Raw genomic sequence first — 20,441 nt, 5'->3', positions numbered from 1 at the left:
TGTGAGCCACCATGTGGTTGCTGGGATTTGAACTCTGGACCTTCGGAAGAGCAGTCGGGTGCTCTTACCCACTGAGCCATCTCACCAGCCCCCACAGTACAGTTTTAAATGCTCCCTTTCTGGGGCAGGGGAGGTGGCTTGGCAGTGTAGAGCCGTGTTGCTCTTGCATGGACCAGGATTTGTTTGGCTTTCAGTACCCACATGTCAGCTCACAGATGTCTGTAGCTCCAGTTCCGGGGAACCAATGACCTCTTCTGACCTCTGTGGGCACCAGGCATGTATGTGGTACACATACATGGACGACAGGGCACATACACACTGCCTGCTTTTTCCACCCTAGGCTACACCCTAGGTTGAGTCAGTGGACCCGAGCTTGGCTGGAGCTGAGGAAATGACCTGCCCCTGATGGCACCTGTTCTAGATCTACCTCTTCTTGTCTGTCCCATTCATGTGGTTACTGCTCAGGGTTTCTTTTTTCTCACTAGGCCTTGTGTTGAGGTACAGGCCCTTCGGGGTATCCAGGGCTGAGGGTGTGGGGGTAAAAGGAACCCACCTGCAACACCCATGTGATTCTCCACGAAGCGCACGTAGCTTTGGGCCTGCGGGGGTAGGTCCTCCCACTTCCTGGCGCCTGTGGTGTCTGCTTTCCATCCAGGCAATGTTTCATACTCAACCTCCACCTTCTGCAGGATCTCCTGGTTAGCTGTGGGTGGGAGAGGGTGGGCTCAGCAGGGTCTGTAGACTATCCCACTTGTGGAGACGGTCGTCTTCTCACCTGGTGACTTGGCTGCTGAGGACCTGTGGCCCTGATGGCTTTTCAGCATTGGGCAGTGATCAGGGGATGCCGTGGGGCTCAAACATTGGCTGTGCCCCTTCCAGCCAGGAAGCATGGCCAGTTGTGAGACACTGGCATCTGCTGAGTAGCTGACAGATTTGTCAATAGGGAAACTCTGAGGTACAACTGGACATTATAAAGGATTCTAGAATCCCAAAGCCAAGGCATCCTTAAAGGTACATGGCTCTTCCTGCTTGGGACACCCAACTTTGTGCTGGGACCCCATGACTAGTAGTTGGTGCATCATCCCTTGCTAATGGAAGATGCTGGAATAGGATCTTTATAGGATTCTCACTCCTCATATCCAGGCAGTGTCTTTCCTGGGTACTCCACATTACCACAGAGCCCAGAGCCACCGGCAAGACTCTATGACCTTGAAGGATCATCCTTTCAAAGGTCAGGGGTCAATAGGGTCAAAAACCCAGGCCTCAAGGATACACGTGGCTCCACAAGCCAAGGGACAGGACTGAGTCTGTCTGGGTTTCCTTGGAAGTGGCAAGCAAGAGGTAGTTTGCCTATAGCGTGCTGCAGGAGAGGGAGTCTTTGTTGATAAGACCTGTCTCTGACCTGAGGCTGACAGGCATATTCCAGACACAAGAACCCAAACGCCAGAAAAACAGCCCTGTGTTTAAGAAAACACAAGGCCCATAGGCACAGGAGCCGGGCCAGACTCTTATGTGTCACTCAGGGATGAGGAGGCAGCTTTGGGACTAAGCACCTGTTAGCAAAGGCAAGGCCCTGAGTTTTATCCCCAGCACCAGAAAATAAAAAGGAATCCATCCACAGGGCAGGGTTTTCTCATCTGAAATGCATTTCCCTAGAGATCCATGGTTTTCAGGGCAGCTCATGTCTCCTGAGTCTCCAGGCTATCCATCTTCCTGGAGACAGGCCTTTCTGAGGCTAGCGAGGGTGGCAGGGTGGACTCCCAGCCTACCTTTCAGCCCCATCTCAACACATTTCCAAGCCACTAGAAGGCCCAAGGCTTCCCAGAGATGGGCCAGGCCTCCCCAAGAAACTGAGAGACGCAGCTGCCTGCAGGTCTTAGGAGACAAGCAGTGGCCCTCAGAGTCTCAACCCCTCCCCTTTGCCTGCTGGAGGCAGGAATGCCTCTCCTAGTCACCTAGAAACTAGTGGATGTCTATTCTGATGCTCAAGATGTATCCTGACAGTGAAGAGAACTCAGGTTTGCTTCGCCTCACATACCAGGGAAGTAGGGAATCCTCTTTCCGTTGAGCTTGTAGGAGATGCCAACTTTAATCTCGCTCAGGACATCCAGTATGTCCAGCTTGGTCAATGCCAGCCTGTCCCCAAACAAGAAACAGAGACAAAATGGAGAAATGTACCCTGTCATCGCTTATGTCTGCTTTTCACCCTCCCCTTTCTCCTGTTGTTTGCACGGAACACGGCAAAGATTAGGGGATTCCTCCAATACAACTGCTGAACAGGCTAGAGGACTAGCTGCCTCTGGGCCTGAGTCCTGCATCTGCATTGCTGAAATCTTGGCTTTCTCTCTTGCCAGCAGGTGCCTCCTCTGCCCAATGCTCTTGCCATGTTTGCCCTGTAGCATGGGGCTTTTGGGGCCCACTGCTAGAGCACGGTACCCACTTTTTCTTCCACTTTCCCAGGATGCATCTGCTTAAGCACCACCCCAAAGCAACCTGGCAGTGGCCTTTCTTGGCTTTCTTCAAAACTGCCTTGTACCAAGTTTCTTTCCTTCCCCCCCCTCCTTTTTTTTTTTTTTTACTCCCTTCTTTCCATACAGACTTCATGGGTAGATCTCATCTGGCTGTGCCTTCTCAGGCTGAATGTGGGGTGCAGACCCGTGCTACCCTGCATCTACGTCACAAGGTCTCAGCTACTTCTTCACCAGTCTCATACTAATAGCTACCTAGCAGCTCTTTTCCCACCTAGGGAGGTTCTGGTTGTCTTAAAGCTACCAGAGACTTTCCAATGCTGGTGGGGGAGCCTTGCCCCTCTTACCAAGATGGAGAGAAGACAGGGAAGTCAGCGTCCTATGAAGTCTCATTCTGTCCTAAGCAATCAGGCCTCTGCAAAGACTCTGAGGTCTACCCTGTGTTCCCTGATACTCCTGAAGGAAATTGTTCTATTATCCCAACTGAGAGCATCCTTGCAGGCTTTCTCTCTCTCGCAGGCCTACAGGGGTAGAGGACCTGGGAAGGCCCCTGTTGTGGATGGAGGGATGCCTTGCTTTAGGCCCTTACCCAACCTTGACCCCTTCCACCTTTGTCTCCTGACCATGGGAGCCTTTCTCACTGGGGTTCTGTATCCTCGGGAGAGATAAGTCGGTTTCCAGCGGTCCATGGGAGCTGTGAGGCTGACTTGACAACATACCTTCCAGAAGGCACCTGGAGCCCTGCCTGCCTGTCTGCTTTCCCAACCCCCTCCCAGAGTTCCTCCTGTGGGACAAGGGTTCTAGAAATGCCAGGTCCTTCTGGCTTAGAAACTACCACTGTACTTTGTAGAATGTCCCCAAGCCCTGCAGACAAAACCAGTGGCCACATTTGCATGTGCATGGTAAGGGAGTGAATGACTCCCAAAGATGCCTGTCTTTGAGGATGTTCTGTCCTGGCTCTGGTACTTCAGCTCTGGATCAGCCTCACCTTGCACTTGGTCCCACACCCGGGCAGCTTCACACCCACTCTCACATGACCATCACAGTGATTTTGGATTGGTCAGGATGGAAGTGTGACCCTGTTCTGGGTTTGCTCCACACCTATAGCTTCCGTGTCACTCCCTAGCGTTGGCCTCACTTTGGGGAGGGTACTTGGTTGGATAAAAAGACTCCACACAGATGTTGGGGCCCATCCTCTGAGAGGAGTTCCACTTGCACTGTGGCCTTTGGGATGGGAGAAGACTCCTGTGTGGTGTCGCTTTGATGGTGCCTAGCCCTGACCCTAACCCTAACCCTGAGTATTCAGAAGGGCTGCTTACGCAGTGAAGCCATTGACCATGTGAGCGTATCGGAGGATCATCAGGTCCAGCCAGCCACAGCGCCTCTTCCTGCCTGTGGTCACGCCCCACTCATGGCCACGGTTCTGCAGCAGATCTCCAATTTCCTATGTGAGAATAAAGGACCGTCTGTGCCCGCCATGTTGGGCACTGGCCAGGACAGGTATGGCGTGTGCCTGCTTGTCTCCTGTGCTCATGGCTTCCTCTCCTCTCCATCCTCCTCCAGCTGAGGTCTCACACAGGGCTTTGCTCCCCAGTGTGGTTCTGAGGAGGCAGGACTTGTCCCCGAGGCCCAGCCTGTGTGTGGAGGCGCAGACAACCCACCTCCCCTATCCTGTTTAAGTGTGGGCAAGTGGGGGTGGGGGCTTGTCCTGCAACTTGGGGTGCAGGGGCAGGGTTTATCTCCCACCCTAAACACAGCCCACCTCAGGCTCTCTCAGACACTTCCCTTTCCTGGGACAAGAGCCACGACTCATCTGAATCAGGTGTCAGGGTAAGGCCAGGTAAGGAAGGCCAGGAGAAGGTTCTGAGGCCTCAGTAGTTTCAAGAAATGCTCCCAAGGCTAGAAATGCTTCCAAGGCTAGAACAGGGGCCTTGCTTTCAACTTCTAAGTACTGAAGATTTCCCACTCATCTGTGGGCCTCACATGCTTGACAGGAAAATGGAGTTGTGAACACATACACACACACACACACACACACACACACACACACACACCCATTTTGTGACGTGTGTTGCTGATGGTGTTGGAACAGGCTGGCCTTCAAAGCCTCTAACATCTCACCTCTAAGCTTGTGCTGTAAAAAGACCCCACTAGGTCATGGAGAATTGCTCAGTAGGGTCCCCTTCCCATACCTACAGCTCCACCTGACACAACCCCAAATATCCCACCTCACCCCAGTGCTGGGACTCACATTGATCTGCTCCGTGGGGAAGGCCCCGATGCCCACACGGGTGGTGTAGGCCTTTACCACACCATACACATCACCTATGTTCTGAGGCGGGATGCCCAGGCCGGTGCACACACCACCCACAGTGCAGTTGGAAGAAGTCACAAAGGGGTAGGTCCCTGCAGGACAGAACAATCAGTGGACACTCATTACCCTGTGCAGACCCCAGGGCCCAAGAGGCCTTTTCAGAAAAGGGCAGTTGGAGTCCCTCTATAGTGGTGGTTCTCAACCTCTTGGTTGTGACCCCTTTTGGGGATCAAATGACCCTTTCTCATGGGGGTCGCCTAGGACTATTGGAAAACACACATTTACATTTCGATTGATAACAGTAGCAAAATTATGAAGTATCAAATAATTTTTTGGTTGGAGTTGGCACAACATGAGGAACTGTATTAAAGGGTCACAGCAGCAGGAAGGTTGAGAACCACTGCTCTATGGGGATCACCCCGGCCACCAGTCTGGGGGCCTGTCCTGGGGCAGTGGCCTAAATGGGGTGCTGTGCAAATCACATAGGAGCCTGTACTGAGGTGGCCTGGCTTCCCCAACAATCAGGGCTGTAGACTGGCATGCCAAGGGCTAGCGCTATGAAGTACCTGTCCTTGCAAGGCTCCCTTGACCCCCCTCTGGCATCTCGGTCCCAATTCCCTCATCTTAGTTCAGCCTTTTGGAAGCTCCCTGATATAGCTGAACTTAGGCCAACAGGACAACGGGATCCTTGTGGTGAGCATGCTCCATGGGTTCTTATAGTCCCCAGCAGATAGGAAAGACCGTGTTAGAGCCCCTCAGGATGGAACTGCTCGGTGGAGCACTCACCGAAATCGATGTCGAGCAGGGCCGCGTTGGCACCTTCCACCAGGACCTTCTTGGGGGGACCATGCAGGGCCTCATACATGAAGTAGACACCATCTCGAACCATGGGTCTGATCCGCTCAGCAAAGCCCTGAGAGGACCGTGCAACCACGTGAGGCTGCAGAGCCCACAGGAGCTGAAAGCTGGCAGTAGTACCTGCTTGGGACTTCTGGGCTCCGCCCAGGTCTGCCCCACCCCCATGTGCTTCCCCAGAGCCCCGCCCAGTTTACCTTGAGCCTTTTGAGTTGACCTTCCACATCTATTTCCAGGGTGGGGAACATGGACTGGTGCTGGTGGGCCAGGTTCTTGAATCTGTGCAGGCAACCCTCACTGTGACCCTCTGAGGACCCACACTGGCCTCGACTGCTCCATTTCCCAGCCTGTCTTCCCCCACCTTTCCATGTCTTACCCCTGGGCTGTGGGAGGGTGGGCAGACCTACCTGGCAGAAAACTCATCAAAATCTGAGAGAAGGTCACAGATGCGGAGGCCTGTCCGGGCAGCTTTGGAGGAGTAAGTTGGTCCGATTCCCTTCTTGGTGGTGCCGATACTGAAAGATGCAAAGTGGGCGCTGCTGAGGAGCCCGGCTGATCCCACCCCAGCTTCTGGCAGACCCACGGTCTAGTCCAGGAATCAAGGCCAGAAGGTGAGAAGGAGGTCACCAACAGCAGCGGCGGGGACATGTGGACAGCTCAAGCACATAGCAGCAGGATGCCAGGTGGGTGGGGAAGAGAGTCCTGGGTTTCCGCATCAGGGCTTCCCTGTCTGCTTCTAAATGTTGACATTAGTGCCTTGGTAGCAAGAATACTGTGGCAGTGTTGATTCTGCTTACCTCAGGTCTGCCCCAGCGACCCCAAGTCAATCAAGTGCTCACTGTCGCCACCTGTGTCTTGTGTGTGTGATCATGTGAGAGTGTGCTTGTGCTAGTGCATATATATGACTGCATGTGCACCATGTGACTCATGTATCCGTACAAGTGCAAGCACACACGAGTGCTCATGAATGTGAACCTTTGGGTACATGCATGCGTGCAGGCACCTGTGTGCCCCGTGTGCCGTGTGCACATGCAAACACACACTCTTGCTCATATGCAGAGTTGTGTAATCAATGTGCCTTGACATGTATGTGAGCACTGTGCACCTGTGCAGAGGCAGTGTGTGTGTGTGTGCCCCTGACAGCTTCCCACCTGCATCCCTGGCACATCTGGAATTCTAAATAACATTCCTGAGTGGATAGAAGAGCAAGCATCACTTGGGCAGGAGCAGGAATGGGGGCTGCAGGCTGCAGTGGCTGTTGGTCAAGCAGGGGCAGTCAGGCCTCTTCAGTGTCTGTCCTGCTCCTCTATGGGATGTGCCCGTGCTCAGGATGGTGCAGCTGTGGCAGGAGACAGCAGTGGCAGCCAACAGAGTCAGGGTGTGACCCCCAAGGCTGGGCTACCCTGTTGTTCTTGCAGGTTTTATTCTCACAGGACCCCTAAGTTAGTGGATGACAAGGGCCCCTCTCCTGCTCAGGCAGGACCTGCACCCAGGCCACCAGATTGTGGGACTGGAAGTCCCCAGGAAGAGGAAGAACAACAGTGGCAAGAGGAACTTACTTCTTCCCCTCTTGTGCTTGACGTTGTACTTCCTGCAGCCCGTCCACTGCCTGGTGGAAGTCGAACACTGTTGCCAGCAGCCAGCACATGGGCAGGAGAGAAGCAGAGGGTAGAAGTTTGTGAGGGACTTCATTTTCTGGATTGTGTCAGGAGAATGGGTCAGCGGAAGGGTGCCTGGCTGGGAGCAGAACAGGGATCCCAGAGTCCCAGGCTCCACAAAGGGGTAACCAAGTATGACCCTGGCTTTGACCTAGCTGCTACCCTGAGGCTCAGCAGCCTATGGTGCCAGGTAGGCGCTCCAGGGTCTCCTGAGCTCTGTACTATGGAAAGGGCAAGAAGGGGCCAACCCCAGGGCCCCATGGGAAGCTTACCAAGGTGAGCCCGGTCAGAGATGATGAGCCGCTTCTCCCAGTCCTTCAGCCCTGCGGGGATGTGGCAGAGAAGACAGCACACTGTGGGCACTCTTGGGTGACCCTCCCCCTCAGTACTGTTGACTCAAGTGTGTGCCAGGTTCTGAAGGAGCACACACAGTGCACAGCAGCCACAGCCCTGCCCTGGCACTGCCTGCTGAGCTCCCCGGACTGCAACCCAAGAGACACCACACCCGTGCTAGAGCTCCTTTCGCTTCAGCCTCTTCCTCCATGTCCTGCACTTTGACAATTTAGGGGCCTGTGATGCTGTAGGCAGAGCCTGCAGCAGCAGTTTTAGAAATTCTGAGCTGCCCAGCTTCTGCTGCTTAGTGAGGGCTCTGCTGAGCTAGCGCACAGTGAGGGGGCCTGTGAGCGGGGGGGGGGGGCGGGGGGAAGAGGGTATGGGGGGGGGCGGGGGCAAGGTCACAGATGGCCTACCTTTCTTCTCGTTCTTCTCTGCCTCTTCAAACAAGCCCGGCAAGTGGATGACCACGCCATTGCCTGCAACACAGGGCACGGAATCATGACTATTTACATTTCAAATGGTATGGGTAGACAGCAAGGGCAAACAACTCAAGGGCCCAGACTCTGGGGATGGATGTGGTCACTCGATGGCATGAAGCAGCATAGTGACACTTGGGGACACTGGGCTCAGACATGGAAGATATGACCCCCTACAGCCCACTAAGGTGAGGTCTCAAGCTGCCACACTCAGGAAGACAGCGAGCTTCTGGACCTATCAGCTAGACAGAGAGCTTCGATCAGCCTCTGGACCCTGGGGGAAGCGGAGGATGGACAGGTGGGCTGGAGTTTAGGGCTCCATAGTGTTAGTATGTGGGATGGAAAGTTCTGCAGACCGTGAGTCTCAATCCTGGGTGTTCACCCAAAGGGGCTGAGCACTGAGCCTGCCCCAGATGGCTATAGCCACTTTTTATAACTGACACATCTTAGAGAGTAGTGAGGCCTCTGGAAGGTTAGGGGATAAATATCTGTGAATGTCATATGCTAGGATATTTCTTAGTGCCTCAGGAAGTGAGCTGTCAGGAGGACTGGAGGACCCTAAAACGCAGGCAGATGGAGTGTCTGGGGAAGCTGCACACTCAGCCCCAGCTGGTGTGAGGCAAGGGCAGTTATGGAGGCATCCTGTTTAGTTTTTATCTTGACACAGCCTAAGTCACCCAGGAAGCAGAAACCTCAGCTGAAGAACTCCCTTGATCAGATGGCCTGTGAGCATGTCTTGATTGCTAATTGATGTGAGAGGCCCTAGCTCATTGTGGGTGATGCCATTCGTAGGCAGGGGCCTGGGCTGTAAAAGAAAGTTAGCCGAGGCTGGGCATGGTGGAGCATGCCTGCAATCACAGCAGTCTAGAGGAAGAAGCACAGTAGATCTCTATGACTCAAGGCTAGCCTGGTCTACATAGCAAGACCCAAACAAAGAATGAGGAGGAGAAGATAGATAGATAGATAGATAGATAGATAGATAGATAGATAGATAGATGAACTGACAGATAGAGCTGGGCATGAATGATCCAGAGAGTGAGAGCCAGTAAGCAGAATTCCTCTTTGGTTTTTGTTTCAGATCCTATTTAAGTTCCTGCCTTGGCTTCCCTCAACAATGAACTGTGACCTGGAAATGTAAGCCAAATAAATTCTCTCCTCCTCCCCAAGTTGCTTTTAGTCGGAGTGCCTCAGCAAAAGAAAGCAAATAGGAACGGAGGCTGTCTTCCATGTGGTAACCACCGTCGTCCAGAGAGGAGGGACTGAGCTTTAACACAGCCAGGGTCCCAAGCCCGCAAGCTGCCTGCTCCAGGATGGCCTAGCAGGAAGCCCTCTTTCTATCCAACATGTACAGAACCCAGATTCCCCAGTCCCCTGTTCCTGCAGCTCCCACCCCTGCATGCCTCCAGGGCTAGCCTTCTCTGCCCAGAACACCAGACTGCATCCTGGTCTAAGTGGCTGTGACTCTGGACTCAGAGCAGCAGCTTTGAGCCCACTGCAAACACGATGTGCAGGCCCGGACTCTCAGCACTTGGGAGGCTGAGGCAAGAGGATCATGAGTTTGGAGCCAGTCTGGGTTCTCAAATTCTCAAATCAACCCACTTCTCAGTGTGAGGACAAGCCAAGGTTAGACTTGGCTTTGGAGCAGGTTCCAGTCTGGCCTGGGCTACACGAGACCCCTCCTTAAAAGCAAAGCAAAGCAAACCAACACAAATATAAACTACTGCCTCAGAACATTCTGGAATCAACGGTGCTGCCTCGCCTTTACAGTGGGTAATTTAAAATATTCTATTTTATTGTATTGCATTTGACGTGTGTGGGTGTTATGCTTGCATATGGCTGAGCATGTCTGGTGCCCATGGAGGCCAGAAGAGGGTGTCAGATAACCTGGAACTTAAGCTACCAACTCGTGAGCTGCCACACGTGTGCTGGGAACTGGAAAAGCAGCGGCTCTCCTTAACCACTGAGCCCCTTCTCCACCCCTGACGATGGGTGGATTTCGCAATGTGTAAATTATGGTTCAACGAAGCAGCTCCATAAGAATCGGAAACACGGGCTGGCGAGATGGCTCAGTGGGTAAGAGCACCCGACTGCTCTTCCGAAGGTCCGAAGTTCAAATCCCAGCAACCACATGGTGGCTCACAACCATCCGTAACAAGATCTGACTCCCTCTTCTGGAGTGTCTGAAGACAGCTACAGTGTACTTACATATAATAAATCAATAAATCTTTAAAAAAAAGAATCGGAAGCACGGAAAAATGTGGTCCCTAAAAGGTTCCCAGAACCCTACAAGGATCCTGGAGGCTATTGTTATTCATGGAAAACCAAATACAGGATCCTCAGAGTAAACCCTTACAGCTCGATGCCGATACACAGGCCGACCAGAGGGGCGAGGAGGGCCTGCTGAAGCCACACACAGTGTAGGGTCTGGACTGAGGAGATCCAAGTAAGCAGAGATCACCGTTGCTCTCAGGAGGAACCCTATGCTAGCCTCAGCCTCGTGGGGTTGGCCATGGCATAGGTTTGGCAGAGGGAGGTGGAACACCAGTCCAGATTGGAGTGACTCAGAGATTACACAAGCCACCCTGAACATAAAAGGTCACTCAAATGCCACAACATCTTGAAATAACCCCGCAGCAGAGAGGCGAGGAATGTCGCAAGCTGACCCTCAGCACAGGCTGGTGCTCCTGCCGAGTGGCTGCTCTGAGCGAGCAGGCACCCTTTGGATGAGCACGGCTCCTCTGTTCTTGAGCAAGCTTCCAGTTGCCAGTCACTCTCCTGTTGTCAGCTCCAAGCCATCCCCAGGGCTGAGCAGCACATGCTCTGGGTCACTTGCATTGTCACTGTGATGTTCCACCAGGGAAGGTTCTGGATGGGTAGAAGCAGTTTGTTTCCTGTAGGCTCCCCAAAGGATGGACAGCACCCCATTCTGCCGCTCTGCTGAGCACACACAGGGACAGGCCACCTCGGTAGCTGGGACTTCTCATTGTAGAAGGTGACTGTCACCACCATCCTGGCTCTGAACCCGGAGGGCTAGAGACAGCGTGTACTTGAGAGGAGGGGCTCTGTGGAGTCTGAGCCCTGACTCCGCCCACTCCAGCCTGAGCCCTGACTCCGCCCACCCCAGCCCCTAGCTTGCAGATTTCCTTCCTCTGCTCTTAACACCATGGCTGTGCTATCTGCTGGCTGCTGGCCAGGCAGTACCTTGCCTTTGCTTCCTGACTGAGATGTGGGGGTCAGATAAGCCACAAGTATATCAGCCAGAGCTAGAATAATGAAGACAAGAGGGGCTGGGGGTGAGCTGGATGAGAGGGGGGTCTTCTTCGTCAACCAGAGAGACCAGGGTAGGGAAGCCTTGTCAGGCATCTGGAACAGCTGTCCGAGGGGTAGATGGCTATAACAGCCCAGGCAGCATCAGGAAAGAACAGCTATAAATGTGCCCAGGCTGTTCCCAGGCCCATGTGCTCCGAAGGCACACATACAAACATATCCATACACATGAACTTGAGCACACACACACACACACACACACACACACACTGAGACAGAGAGAGACAGAGAGACAGAGACAGAGAGAGCTCTGTGTGCTCCACAGAGCTTCCTCTACCCTCTGACTCCTGCTAAGACCAGGCTCAGAGGACACTTTCTGGGCTCCAGCCTTGGGGTTTGTACAGTGAGACTCCCCACCCTCTCGATACACACTGGCATCCTGGTTCAGGAAGTCAGGCTGGGACTGCAGGGGCACTCACCAATGAATGACACGGCCTTGGTGTTGATGATGCCGCTGGGGAGCAGGTGAAAGTCATACTCCTTGCCGTCCACCACTACTGTGTGCCCCGCATTGTTGCCCCCCTAGAAACAGAGACCGGAATGAGCCATTGGTATCCGAGTGTTGAAGACTATCTCACAGGGGCCTGCCTAGTACTCTAGCCTCACTCCAAAGCCAGCTCTCTCCCGACATGGTGCCTAAGAGCCCAGTATTGTCCAGCGTTAGGGCTTGGGGAGTCTAAATCAATGGTCAGGACCTTGGGCTGAGTTAGTATCTGATGCTGAGATGGCCAGATGGAGGTGCTCAGGCCCAGCCTGGTCCTAGGGCTTACTGCAGCCCTGGCAGGTGGACCTTGCTGAGCCCCCCTCTCTACCAGAGAGGAATGAGGAACCATCCCTGTGGAAAGCGCAGACTCAGACCCCACAGCCCAGCTTGCACACACACACACACACACAGCCCAGCTTGCACACACACACACACACAAACACACACACACACACACACACACACACACACACAGAGTCCTCACCAGGCCCCACCCTGGGTGAAAATGAAAGGACCAGGTGACTCCTAGGTCAGCCTGTTCTAGGAAGGCTGCTTCTTTTGGGAATTCAGGCTGACTGTGGATAGTCCAGCTGGAATAGGGTTTTCAGGGTGGGGAGAGGGCCCACGCCAAGGACAGGCTTCAGGCTCCGGCATCTTTCTGCCATTAGCCAGTCACCTGACCACAAGTACACAGCTCCATACCCTGGACACTCAGTCCTCCAGCTCCCAGAGCCTCATGGTGGTGAGTCACTAAAACTCTCTTGCCTTTGACTGTGGAATCCTCCACCCACAGGAGGTAGGGGAGCCTCCTTAGCAGAACTCTGTCCAGCAGGAACTTGTAGTCTGGGTGTGCTGGTGTGTGTGTGTATGTGTGTGTGTGTGTGTGTGTTGGGGAACAAGGCACAAGGGCCTTCTAGAACAATGGTTCTCAGCCTCCCTAAAGCTGTGGCCCTTTACTACAGTTCCTTATGTTGTGGTGACCCCCAATTTGTTGTTACTTCATAAGTATATTTTTCTACTGTTATGAATCACAATGTAAACGTCTGATAGGCAAGGCATCTGATATGTGACCCCCAAAGGGATCAACCCACACGTTGAGAGTTATGGCCTGCAGTACCAAATCCCACCTGCAGACTGCGCTGTGGTCCCCCTAACTCTACAGTGGAGAGCAGCTGTGCTCACTGTAGCTTGGGGACCCTCAGCTCCAGTTCCCCTCCCTGCCCCAGAAGACAAACAGGCCAGGCACATGACACTTTTGTTCACCTTGCTGATGGAGCTGAGACACCTCAGCTCCACACATCTTTCCCTTGCCTACTAAAGTAGGCCTTTCAGTGAAGGTTCACCTCCTTTCATGACACCCCTAAGCACTGGGATATGATGGATCACATTTCCCAGCTCCTGCTGAGGTAGGCGGCAGACGATACTGATGCTGAGAGCCTGGGTAAGGGGCTTTCCCTCCAAGGACTTCACTTTCCAAGAGTTTTAAGAGAAGGCCCCAGACCTGTATGCCTAAGCTTCCTGTTCCTTGCCTGCCCTCTGTGGGGCTTATTACCATGTAGTTGACTGAGATGGGTCAGCTAGAGGCCAACTTCATGGCGTGGCCCCCAGACAACCAACTATTAGAGAAGGCATGCTATGCAGTCTGTCCCGAAGCCTCTGAAACAATTCTGCTGGAGCTGTTTGCTGTGTAAAGGGCGGGGACTGTCCGGGAGGCCCACCAGCTTAACAAGACTTGCAGGGAGCTCTTGATTCTTGGGGTGGCTCCAGGCTCAGGAGGTTACCTCCTTGGGAAACCTGGAGGTAGCAGTCTGTCCTTACAACCTCTGTGACCCTGGGCTTCCCATGGAGCAGGAGAAATGACACAGAACAGGACAGATGTGCTGGAAGGGAAACTGCCTAAGAAAAGGCCCAGAGGGACTAGTGGGAAGGAGAGAGTATTTGTGGGTGGGGGCATGAAGGAAGTGGGAACTGAGGGAGCCTCCTGCAGCTCTGGCTTTGAACTTGCCATCAGTTAGGCACAGCAGATGCCTGTGTCCTGCCCCTAGGCTTGTAAAGTCACACCATCAGCATGGGACAAGCCCATGTCCCAAGAGGGACCATGGCAAGACTTGGGTTCCAAGACTGTATCCATGCTTGGCTTTGCCACAGCAGGTGCAGAATTGCCGCTGCCGCCGCCTTTCAATTCCTCAATTATGTGAACACTCACTGTCATGTTTCCTGCCTGAGGCAGTCAAGATGGTCTCCAAGAACAGATATGGAAACTGAGGTCCCAAGAGAAGACGGGCTTACAGCAGAGCGTAGATGGATGAGCTCTGCTTGGGCTGGCTGACCTCCAGGGACAGCAAGGTGCCAACCTGCCTCCCACTGTGTGGCAAGGTCCATGGAACCCAGACACCCCAGGAAGGGTGCTCTTTCCCACCTTCTCTTTGAGTGCCCAGGGCCACGTCAGCTGGCTTGGTGACACAGACAGCAAGCACCCGCCTGTCTGTGTTGAGGGTAAACACAGGTGCCTAGGAACAGGCTTGAGTACCATGGGCCAACAGATATCAGATGACCTCAGGGCCAGAGCCCACTGCAATGCCCAGGCATCCGGCACAGGCCATTGCTAAGGCATACGTCATCCCAGGACACTGGGCTTCCAGCAACCCTGTGGGACCTCAGGGTCACAGTCTCCCTCTTCTCATTGAAATCTTAGACTGATCAGAAGCACAGGGACAGTTGGTGGAGATGGAATCAGGAGTCCCCCACCCCACGCTGACACACACACACACACACACACACGCACACGCACACGCACACGCATGCACACATGTGCACGCGCACATTTCTTTGACTTTACTAACCCAGACCAGACATTCAATCGGATCTGGGCATGATGAAAGTCACCAACCTCTGTAAAGGATTGTGGGACATTTAGACCTGCCCAGTACAGCTGATTAGACATGGCTCCCATGCAAGAGGTTGGGTGAGGAGAGGCAGAGGTCAGCTCTGTTTCTGAGGCTCATTAACCCCTTGAGTGGGTAGGCTCCTGAGGGCCCTACGGAGCTCTAAACAGGTAGGGAAACTCCCTACGCCACTCCAGCTCTGGAGGATGAAGATGTGTGCCAGCCTTGGGCTGCTCTAAGGCATCATAGAATTCAGAATCTCACTGACCCCTCAGTACCAGGATGAGTTTAGCAGTGCCCAAGCAGCACTGGCCAGTGTGTCAGAGATAGCCCAAAGGCCTGCGGTGGCCCTGCCCTACTGTAGGGGGCTTCTGTCAGCATGACCATAGGTTGCTGCACACTAAGAAGGACCTGTGATGTCAGAGCTAAGTACTTGCTCAGGCTCCCCTTCCTGGGGGTCCACCAGAAGATGACCAGCTGCCTATGTTTGCAGATAGACACCAGGCACCTGGGCACAGTCTTTGGGGCCCGTCAGCAAGGATAGCTCCTCTCCACTTACAGTGTGAATGGCGTGGAGTAGTACCCTTGGTATGGTCACCCCAAGGCACACCAAGACCAGGTAAAGGGAACGGCTACATAGACAGCTCAAAGCACATACCTCAAGATATCTGTACCACAGGGGTTCACACCAGGGCCCAGGGTCAAGGCATCCAGGAGCCTGCTGGGCACAGCAGTGCCACTTGGTACAGCCAGGCTCCTCCCAGAGTTCTCACCACAGCACAATTCTGAGGACTTTGTGTGCACCGAAGTCCCCCTAGCACTCTTCAATAGCCTGGTTGGTCACCCAGAGCCCTCAGGCCCTGGTGTCCAGAAGTTTAAGACAAGAGACTTTTGTCTTTAGAAAACAAAGAGGGGCCGGAAGCAAACCAGATCCGGTTTCAGATCAACTTGGTCCCAACCTCTGCTTTGCCCTGCAGTTATGACCCATAGCTTCCGTGTGAGGCAGGGAAGGGTTCCGGGTGCAGGCCCTGTAGGGACATCCTCTGACTGGGCTGCATATGCAATGGTTGTGGAAATGCACTGCAGAAACCAACACTCCTTACCTTTGCCTATCCATGCCTAACACGCAGCTGCAGAGCCCACCTGCCCCCACAGCTCTGAGATCCCACCCACAGGCTCCAACGATTTTCCTACAGTTACCCCATCTTGTGGCCATCTGGACACAGCTCCTTCGGACTACCCAGAGCCCTGTCAGTGCAAAGACCCTAAGCAACGCAGAGGACCTCAGGACTGGATGTAACCAACTAGTGTCCCGGTATCTCCTTTCAGGACAGTCCCAGGGCCCTGCTGGACAGAGACCTGGAATAGATACCCCCACCCTGCCTACTTAGGCTCCTCCATCCAGGAAGCCTGTGTGTGGATGCAGGGCACCCACAGCACATGTCTGGGGCCTTCCTAATCCTCTCCCTATCTTTTGTCCTCCAGGTCCCTGGACAGGGTGCTGTGGCATTTGCCTTCCACTAGGGGGTGCTCTGGGCCTCTGCCTTCCAGTCTACCGCCTTCCTATTCTGGCCTGATTATATCTGTATGTACCTGGTAGAGTACAGTGAGATGACTGAGATAGCCAGGAGGCCCCTGGCTAATTAGGAAACTCTGCCTCTTCACAGACAGCAAGGAAGGACTCTGTGTGAGTGACATGTGTGTTGATGTGCTGTGCACACAAGGGGCAAGCTGAGGAACAGACATTTAGCTCCCAGGGCTCCTGCACCTCTGCTCTGCTTCACCTCAGCTCCTTCAGCATCTGCAGGGCTTTCTGCTCACCACAGCGATACCACTGGACATCTCTGCTCTGTACGCGCTGGCTGTCCCTCAGGCCTTGGGTGGAATGTCCTGTGTGCTTGCAGGACTGAGCCTAGTTACTAACATGTCGCCAGCTCCACTGTCCAGTCATTGTCCCGCTCCTGTCCATGCTCACAGACATACAACTCACTTGCTTCTTTCCTTATAGGGAGAAACAGGTCTGGCCTGTTTATGTCTCCTGTATAGATATAGGAGATATAAACATCCTTCCCAAAATCCTTCCCAAGGTGATGTGTGGCTATGTGACCCTGGGAGTCCTCTCCTGGAGACACTGCTTGGCCATCAAAGCCATCAACAAGTGCAGGCACAGGAAGACCTGGTTCTAGAGTCAGCTCCAGGCATTCCCAGCACAAGGCTGTGGCTCCTCTCACCCTCCAGAGGCTGCCTGAGCAGCCTGGGGTCCGAGGTCACGTGTTTCCCATTATGTTCCCTCGGGGAAAGCGCCAGGGCACCTGCAGACTGCATGGAGGGTCCCAGCATGGAACCTCAGCTCTAAGTGTGCCACTTGCCACTCTACTAGAGAAGCCTTGTGGTCACAGCCCTGGCTATCTACTACTGCCTGGGGGCCAGCTCTTCCACAAGGCTCAGCTCGACAGCAGCCCCAGACTACTGCAAATATCAGAGAAAGATTACTGTGGACATAGAAGGGAGAGCCTAGAGTAGCAATGGAATGCATGAGAAGATAGTGGCCAGCACACCCTCCAGGTAACAGGTACATCAGACCCATCTGAGGGAACATCTGGACACAGCTGGACAGTCAGGCGGCCGAGGAGGAAACATGGAGGACTCAGAAAGTGGAAGCCTGGGCAGAGGTGCCTGGGGCTCCAAGGGAAAGGAAGAGAGACCCTGAGCGGGAGGTCAGGAAGACTTGCCTGGAGGAGTGGAATTAGTAGAGGAACCAGAGAGGAAGACAATGCAGCCCCCAGCAGCCTCAGAGATGCAGGGTAGAGGAAGACTGACTATGTGTCAGGAAGGGTGGGGCATGGACCAAATCAGAGCAGGGACACGGGGAGAAAGAAGAATGCAGGCTGGACTCAAGGCCAGGGATGCTCCTGGGGATTCAGCATTGCATTGTGACCCATACACCCTCTATTAATCAAGGTAGCAAAGCAAGAGATGAGGGTAGCTGGCAGGGCTGGGCAGAGTCAGAACCCAGGGTAGTGGAGACCAGCAACAAGTGTCTGTGGACACTGAAAAGTGTGGAAGCCAGATCTGGAGGATGGCCCCATCGGCTCTAAGGGTTAGGTGGTAGGACAGCTCACTCTCCAGAAGCCCAAGGAATGGGTAGCCTAGCGGGCTATACAGCATTTTTAGGTAGCGAACTTACTGGGAAGGGGGGCTTGATTTGCATTCTTGTGTTTGCCAGCCCTTTGGCACAGCTTCGGGCTTGGCCTCTGGAGCCTTCACTTGGTTCCTGCACCCATTCAAAGCCAGAGGCAACTTACCTAGCCCCCACCCTGCCAGCCTCTGATCACACAGGGCTGGCCATAGGCACATAAGATCAGGGAAGATTTGGGAGGCCACGGGCAAGCAAAGAGGTCCCCGCTAAGGGGAGGGACAAGTGCAGGAAACCAGAGTCACCAAGTGCTTGCAATGACTCAGGGGCTGGGCACTCAGGGAAAGGACTGGAGTTGACTTCCAGAGGGCCTGAGTGGTACCCCGATGGAAGGCTGACTCTTTTGCCTTGTCCATGAAGTGGGGGGGAAGAGGATAGGCCTGTGCCACCATGGTGGCTTGTGATAAAGGCTTCCAGGGATTCAAAGGAGCAGTTAGTTTGGCTCTTCAACTTTTCTGAGCCTCAGTTTCCCAACCTGTAGAGGAGCTCTGTGGGAGGTTCCTGACGGGCTAGTTCATGAGAGACTGGAAGAGAAACATGTCTCTACTCTCATATTCCTCGGGGGAACACCTGTTTGGGTCTGCTGGGGAGGTCGGGTGGTGGGGAGACATAGCCCCTCTGAGTGGGTGACTGTGGTCCTGCGCTGATCCTTGAAGGTCCTGTCAAGAAATGGGGATCCGGATCTGTCATGGTGACTTGGGCATAGAGCAGGGATAGCCCATCTTCACCCGGAACTGTGTCCGCAGAAGGAGATGGAGCCTGGGACCATCGAGGCTCACCCCTGACAGTGCTGACCAAACCCAGCAAGTTGTATGGAAAGACTGTAGGTGCCACAGGAGCAAACGGCTCTGAGGAAGGGTGGGGGCTTTGGTGCTGGGTCACTGGAGAGCAGGCCTCCAGACCGCTGGGAGTGAATCCCAGTTGCATACACATAGCTGGACAATGCATGCAAGGTGTAGGGCTTAGGAGGCCCAAGGTCTGTCCTTAGGACCTAGAGACTTCAAGGGAGAAGGGTGAACAGGGTGAGAGAGCAGGCTATCTCCTCATTCTTAGGAGAGTTTCCAGAAATCCTCATCCCCAGCTGGGCAAATGTGGCCCAGGGAACCAAGCTATGCCTCCTGGGGCCTCCTAGGAGTCCCCGGGAACTCAGCAAGAAAGCCACAGAACCAGGGAGAAAGAACTCCAGCAGGTGTCCCCACCTTCATTTGGGTCAGCAGCCATAAGTGTGGCTCCAAACCCCGTATGACAGAGTATCTTCCTTCAAACCGAGCCCTCTGTGCTGAGGATGGCACCGCAGAGGCAGCGTGGCTGTCAGCTGCAGCTCAACACCACAGAGACCTAAGGAGAGCAGGCAGCTAGCCCTAGGAGAGTACCCACCCGCTGTCCAGAGTCAGTCAGAACAAATGTGGGCGCTCAGAGCACTTTGCAGCTGGCCAAGGGCACAAAGACTGTCTCTGGCCTTCTCTGAGCACTACCAGCCACCGGGTCACACCCTGCCCGGGAAATCTCTGACTCCTCCTTTCTCCATGTCAGCCAGGACCCCTTTGAACTCTGCTTTAGGCCCCTGACCCTGCGTTCCTCTAGGTTAGATTCCTATCTTCATCCTGTCTCTGCCTGGCTGACTCGCCGAGGACACCCCCCTTCTCAGAAAGTAGCTCTCACCCTTTGCTGCATCTTAGGGTACCTCGACCCACCCCGTTGGGGCTCTCCCCACTGGAGGGCCCACCGTCACCGCCCTGGAACGCCCTACCCCTGAGGATCCCATGTCCTCAACTCAGCGACTTATATTTTTAGCTCGGGCTCCTGTCATTGCCCTGGGGAGGAGGTGGGTGGGTGGTGGGAGGCCAAGAGCTTTGTGTGAGAGGGTGTGTGTGGGAAGGAGGACTTAGGCAGTGGGGAAGGTACTCCTGGGAGGGAGGAATCCAAAAGGCTGTGACCCACTCAGGGCACAGGAGGAAGGGGTTCGTCCGGATCCCGGGGAAGGGGAGAGGCTCGCTGGGCAGGTTAGGGAGGGACTCGGCGCCTGGCCCGCACCTGGCAGCGACTGACGATGTCGGCGTCCGTGGCCAGCAGGTCCACCACCTTGCCTTTGCCCTCGTCCCCCCACTGCGCGCCCAGCACCACGGTCACGCGGGAGCCTGTCGCCGCCGCCTCCTGCTGCAGCCGCCCCCTCTTGACTCCGCCTGTGCCGGGGGGCCGGTCGTTGGAGGCTCGGGTCCCGGACATGCTGGCTTAGCTCCTCCGCTGCTCTGGGCCAAGCGAGAGCCCGCCGCCGCCAGAGCTCTCGCTCCATTAAATGCGGACGCCTAGAGAGGGGGGCGGGCCGGGGGCGGGTCCTGCGCACGCGGTGACGCACCTCGGTGACCTGCGGCCACAGCTCCCTGTCCCTGCCGCTATCGCTGCAGATGGCGCGCACTTAGGGTGCTAGACACCCCGACACGA

The 20,441-nt window shown here is 54.6% G+C and overlaps 1 protein-coding gene across 1 annotated transcript in view; it reads right to left on the bottom strand.

Annotated features, from left to right (window-relative positions):
- Positions 1-20,335, bottom strand: part of Adssl1 (adenylosuccinate synthase like 1) — a 21,933-nt gene extending 1,598 nt beyond the window's left edge. The window contains exons 1-12 of the mRNA XM_021179118.2: positions 20,034-20,335; positions 11,854-11,956; positions 8,045-8,107; positions 7,568-7,618; positions 7,197-7,263; positions 6,045-6,152; positions 5,835-5,916; positions 5,569-5,695; positions 4,720-4,874; positions 3,788-3,912; positions 2,039-2,136; positions 554-703 (exon numbers count right to left, since the gene is read on the bottom strand). Coding sequence (XP_021034777.1) covers positions 554-703; positions 2,039-2,136; positions 3,788-3,912; positions 4,720-4,874; positions 5,569-5,695; positions 5,835-5,916; positions 6,045-6,152; positions 7,197-7,263; positions 7,568-7,618; positions 8,045-8,107; positions 11,854-11,956; positions 20,034-20,225 — 1,321 coding nt within the window. The 5' untranslated portion in view covers positions 20,226-20,335. The remainder of the gene's footprint in view (positions 1-553; positions 704-2,038; positions 2,137-3,787; positions 3,913-4,719; positions 4,875-5,568; positions 5,696-5,834; positions 5,917-6,044; positions 6,153-7,196; positions 7,264-7,567; positions 7,619-8,044; positions 8,108-11,853; positions 11,957-20,033) is intronic.
- Between the last annotated feature and the right edge of the window lie 106 nt (positions 20,336-20,441).

This window comes from Mus caroli, chromosome 12, assembly GCF_900094665.2.
Source record: "Mus caroli chromosome 12, CAROLI_EIJ_v1.1, whole genome shotgun sequence".
Lineage (NCBI taxonomy): Eukaryota > Metazoa > Chordata > Mammalia > Rodentia > Muridae > Mus > Mus caroli.
The sequence above is the reverse complement of the archived record's forward strand: the minus strand, read 5'-3'. Positions and strand labels throughout refer to the sequence as shown.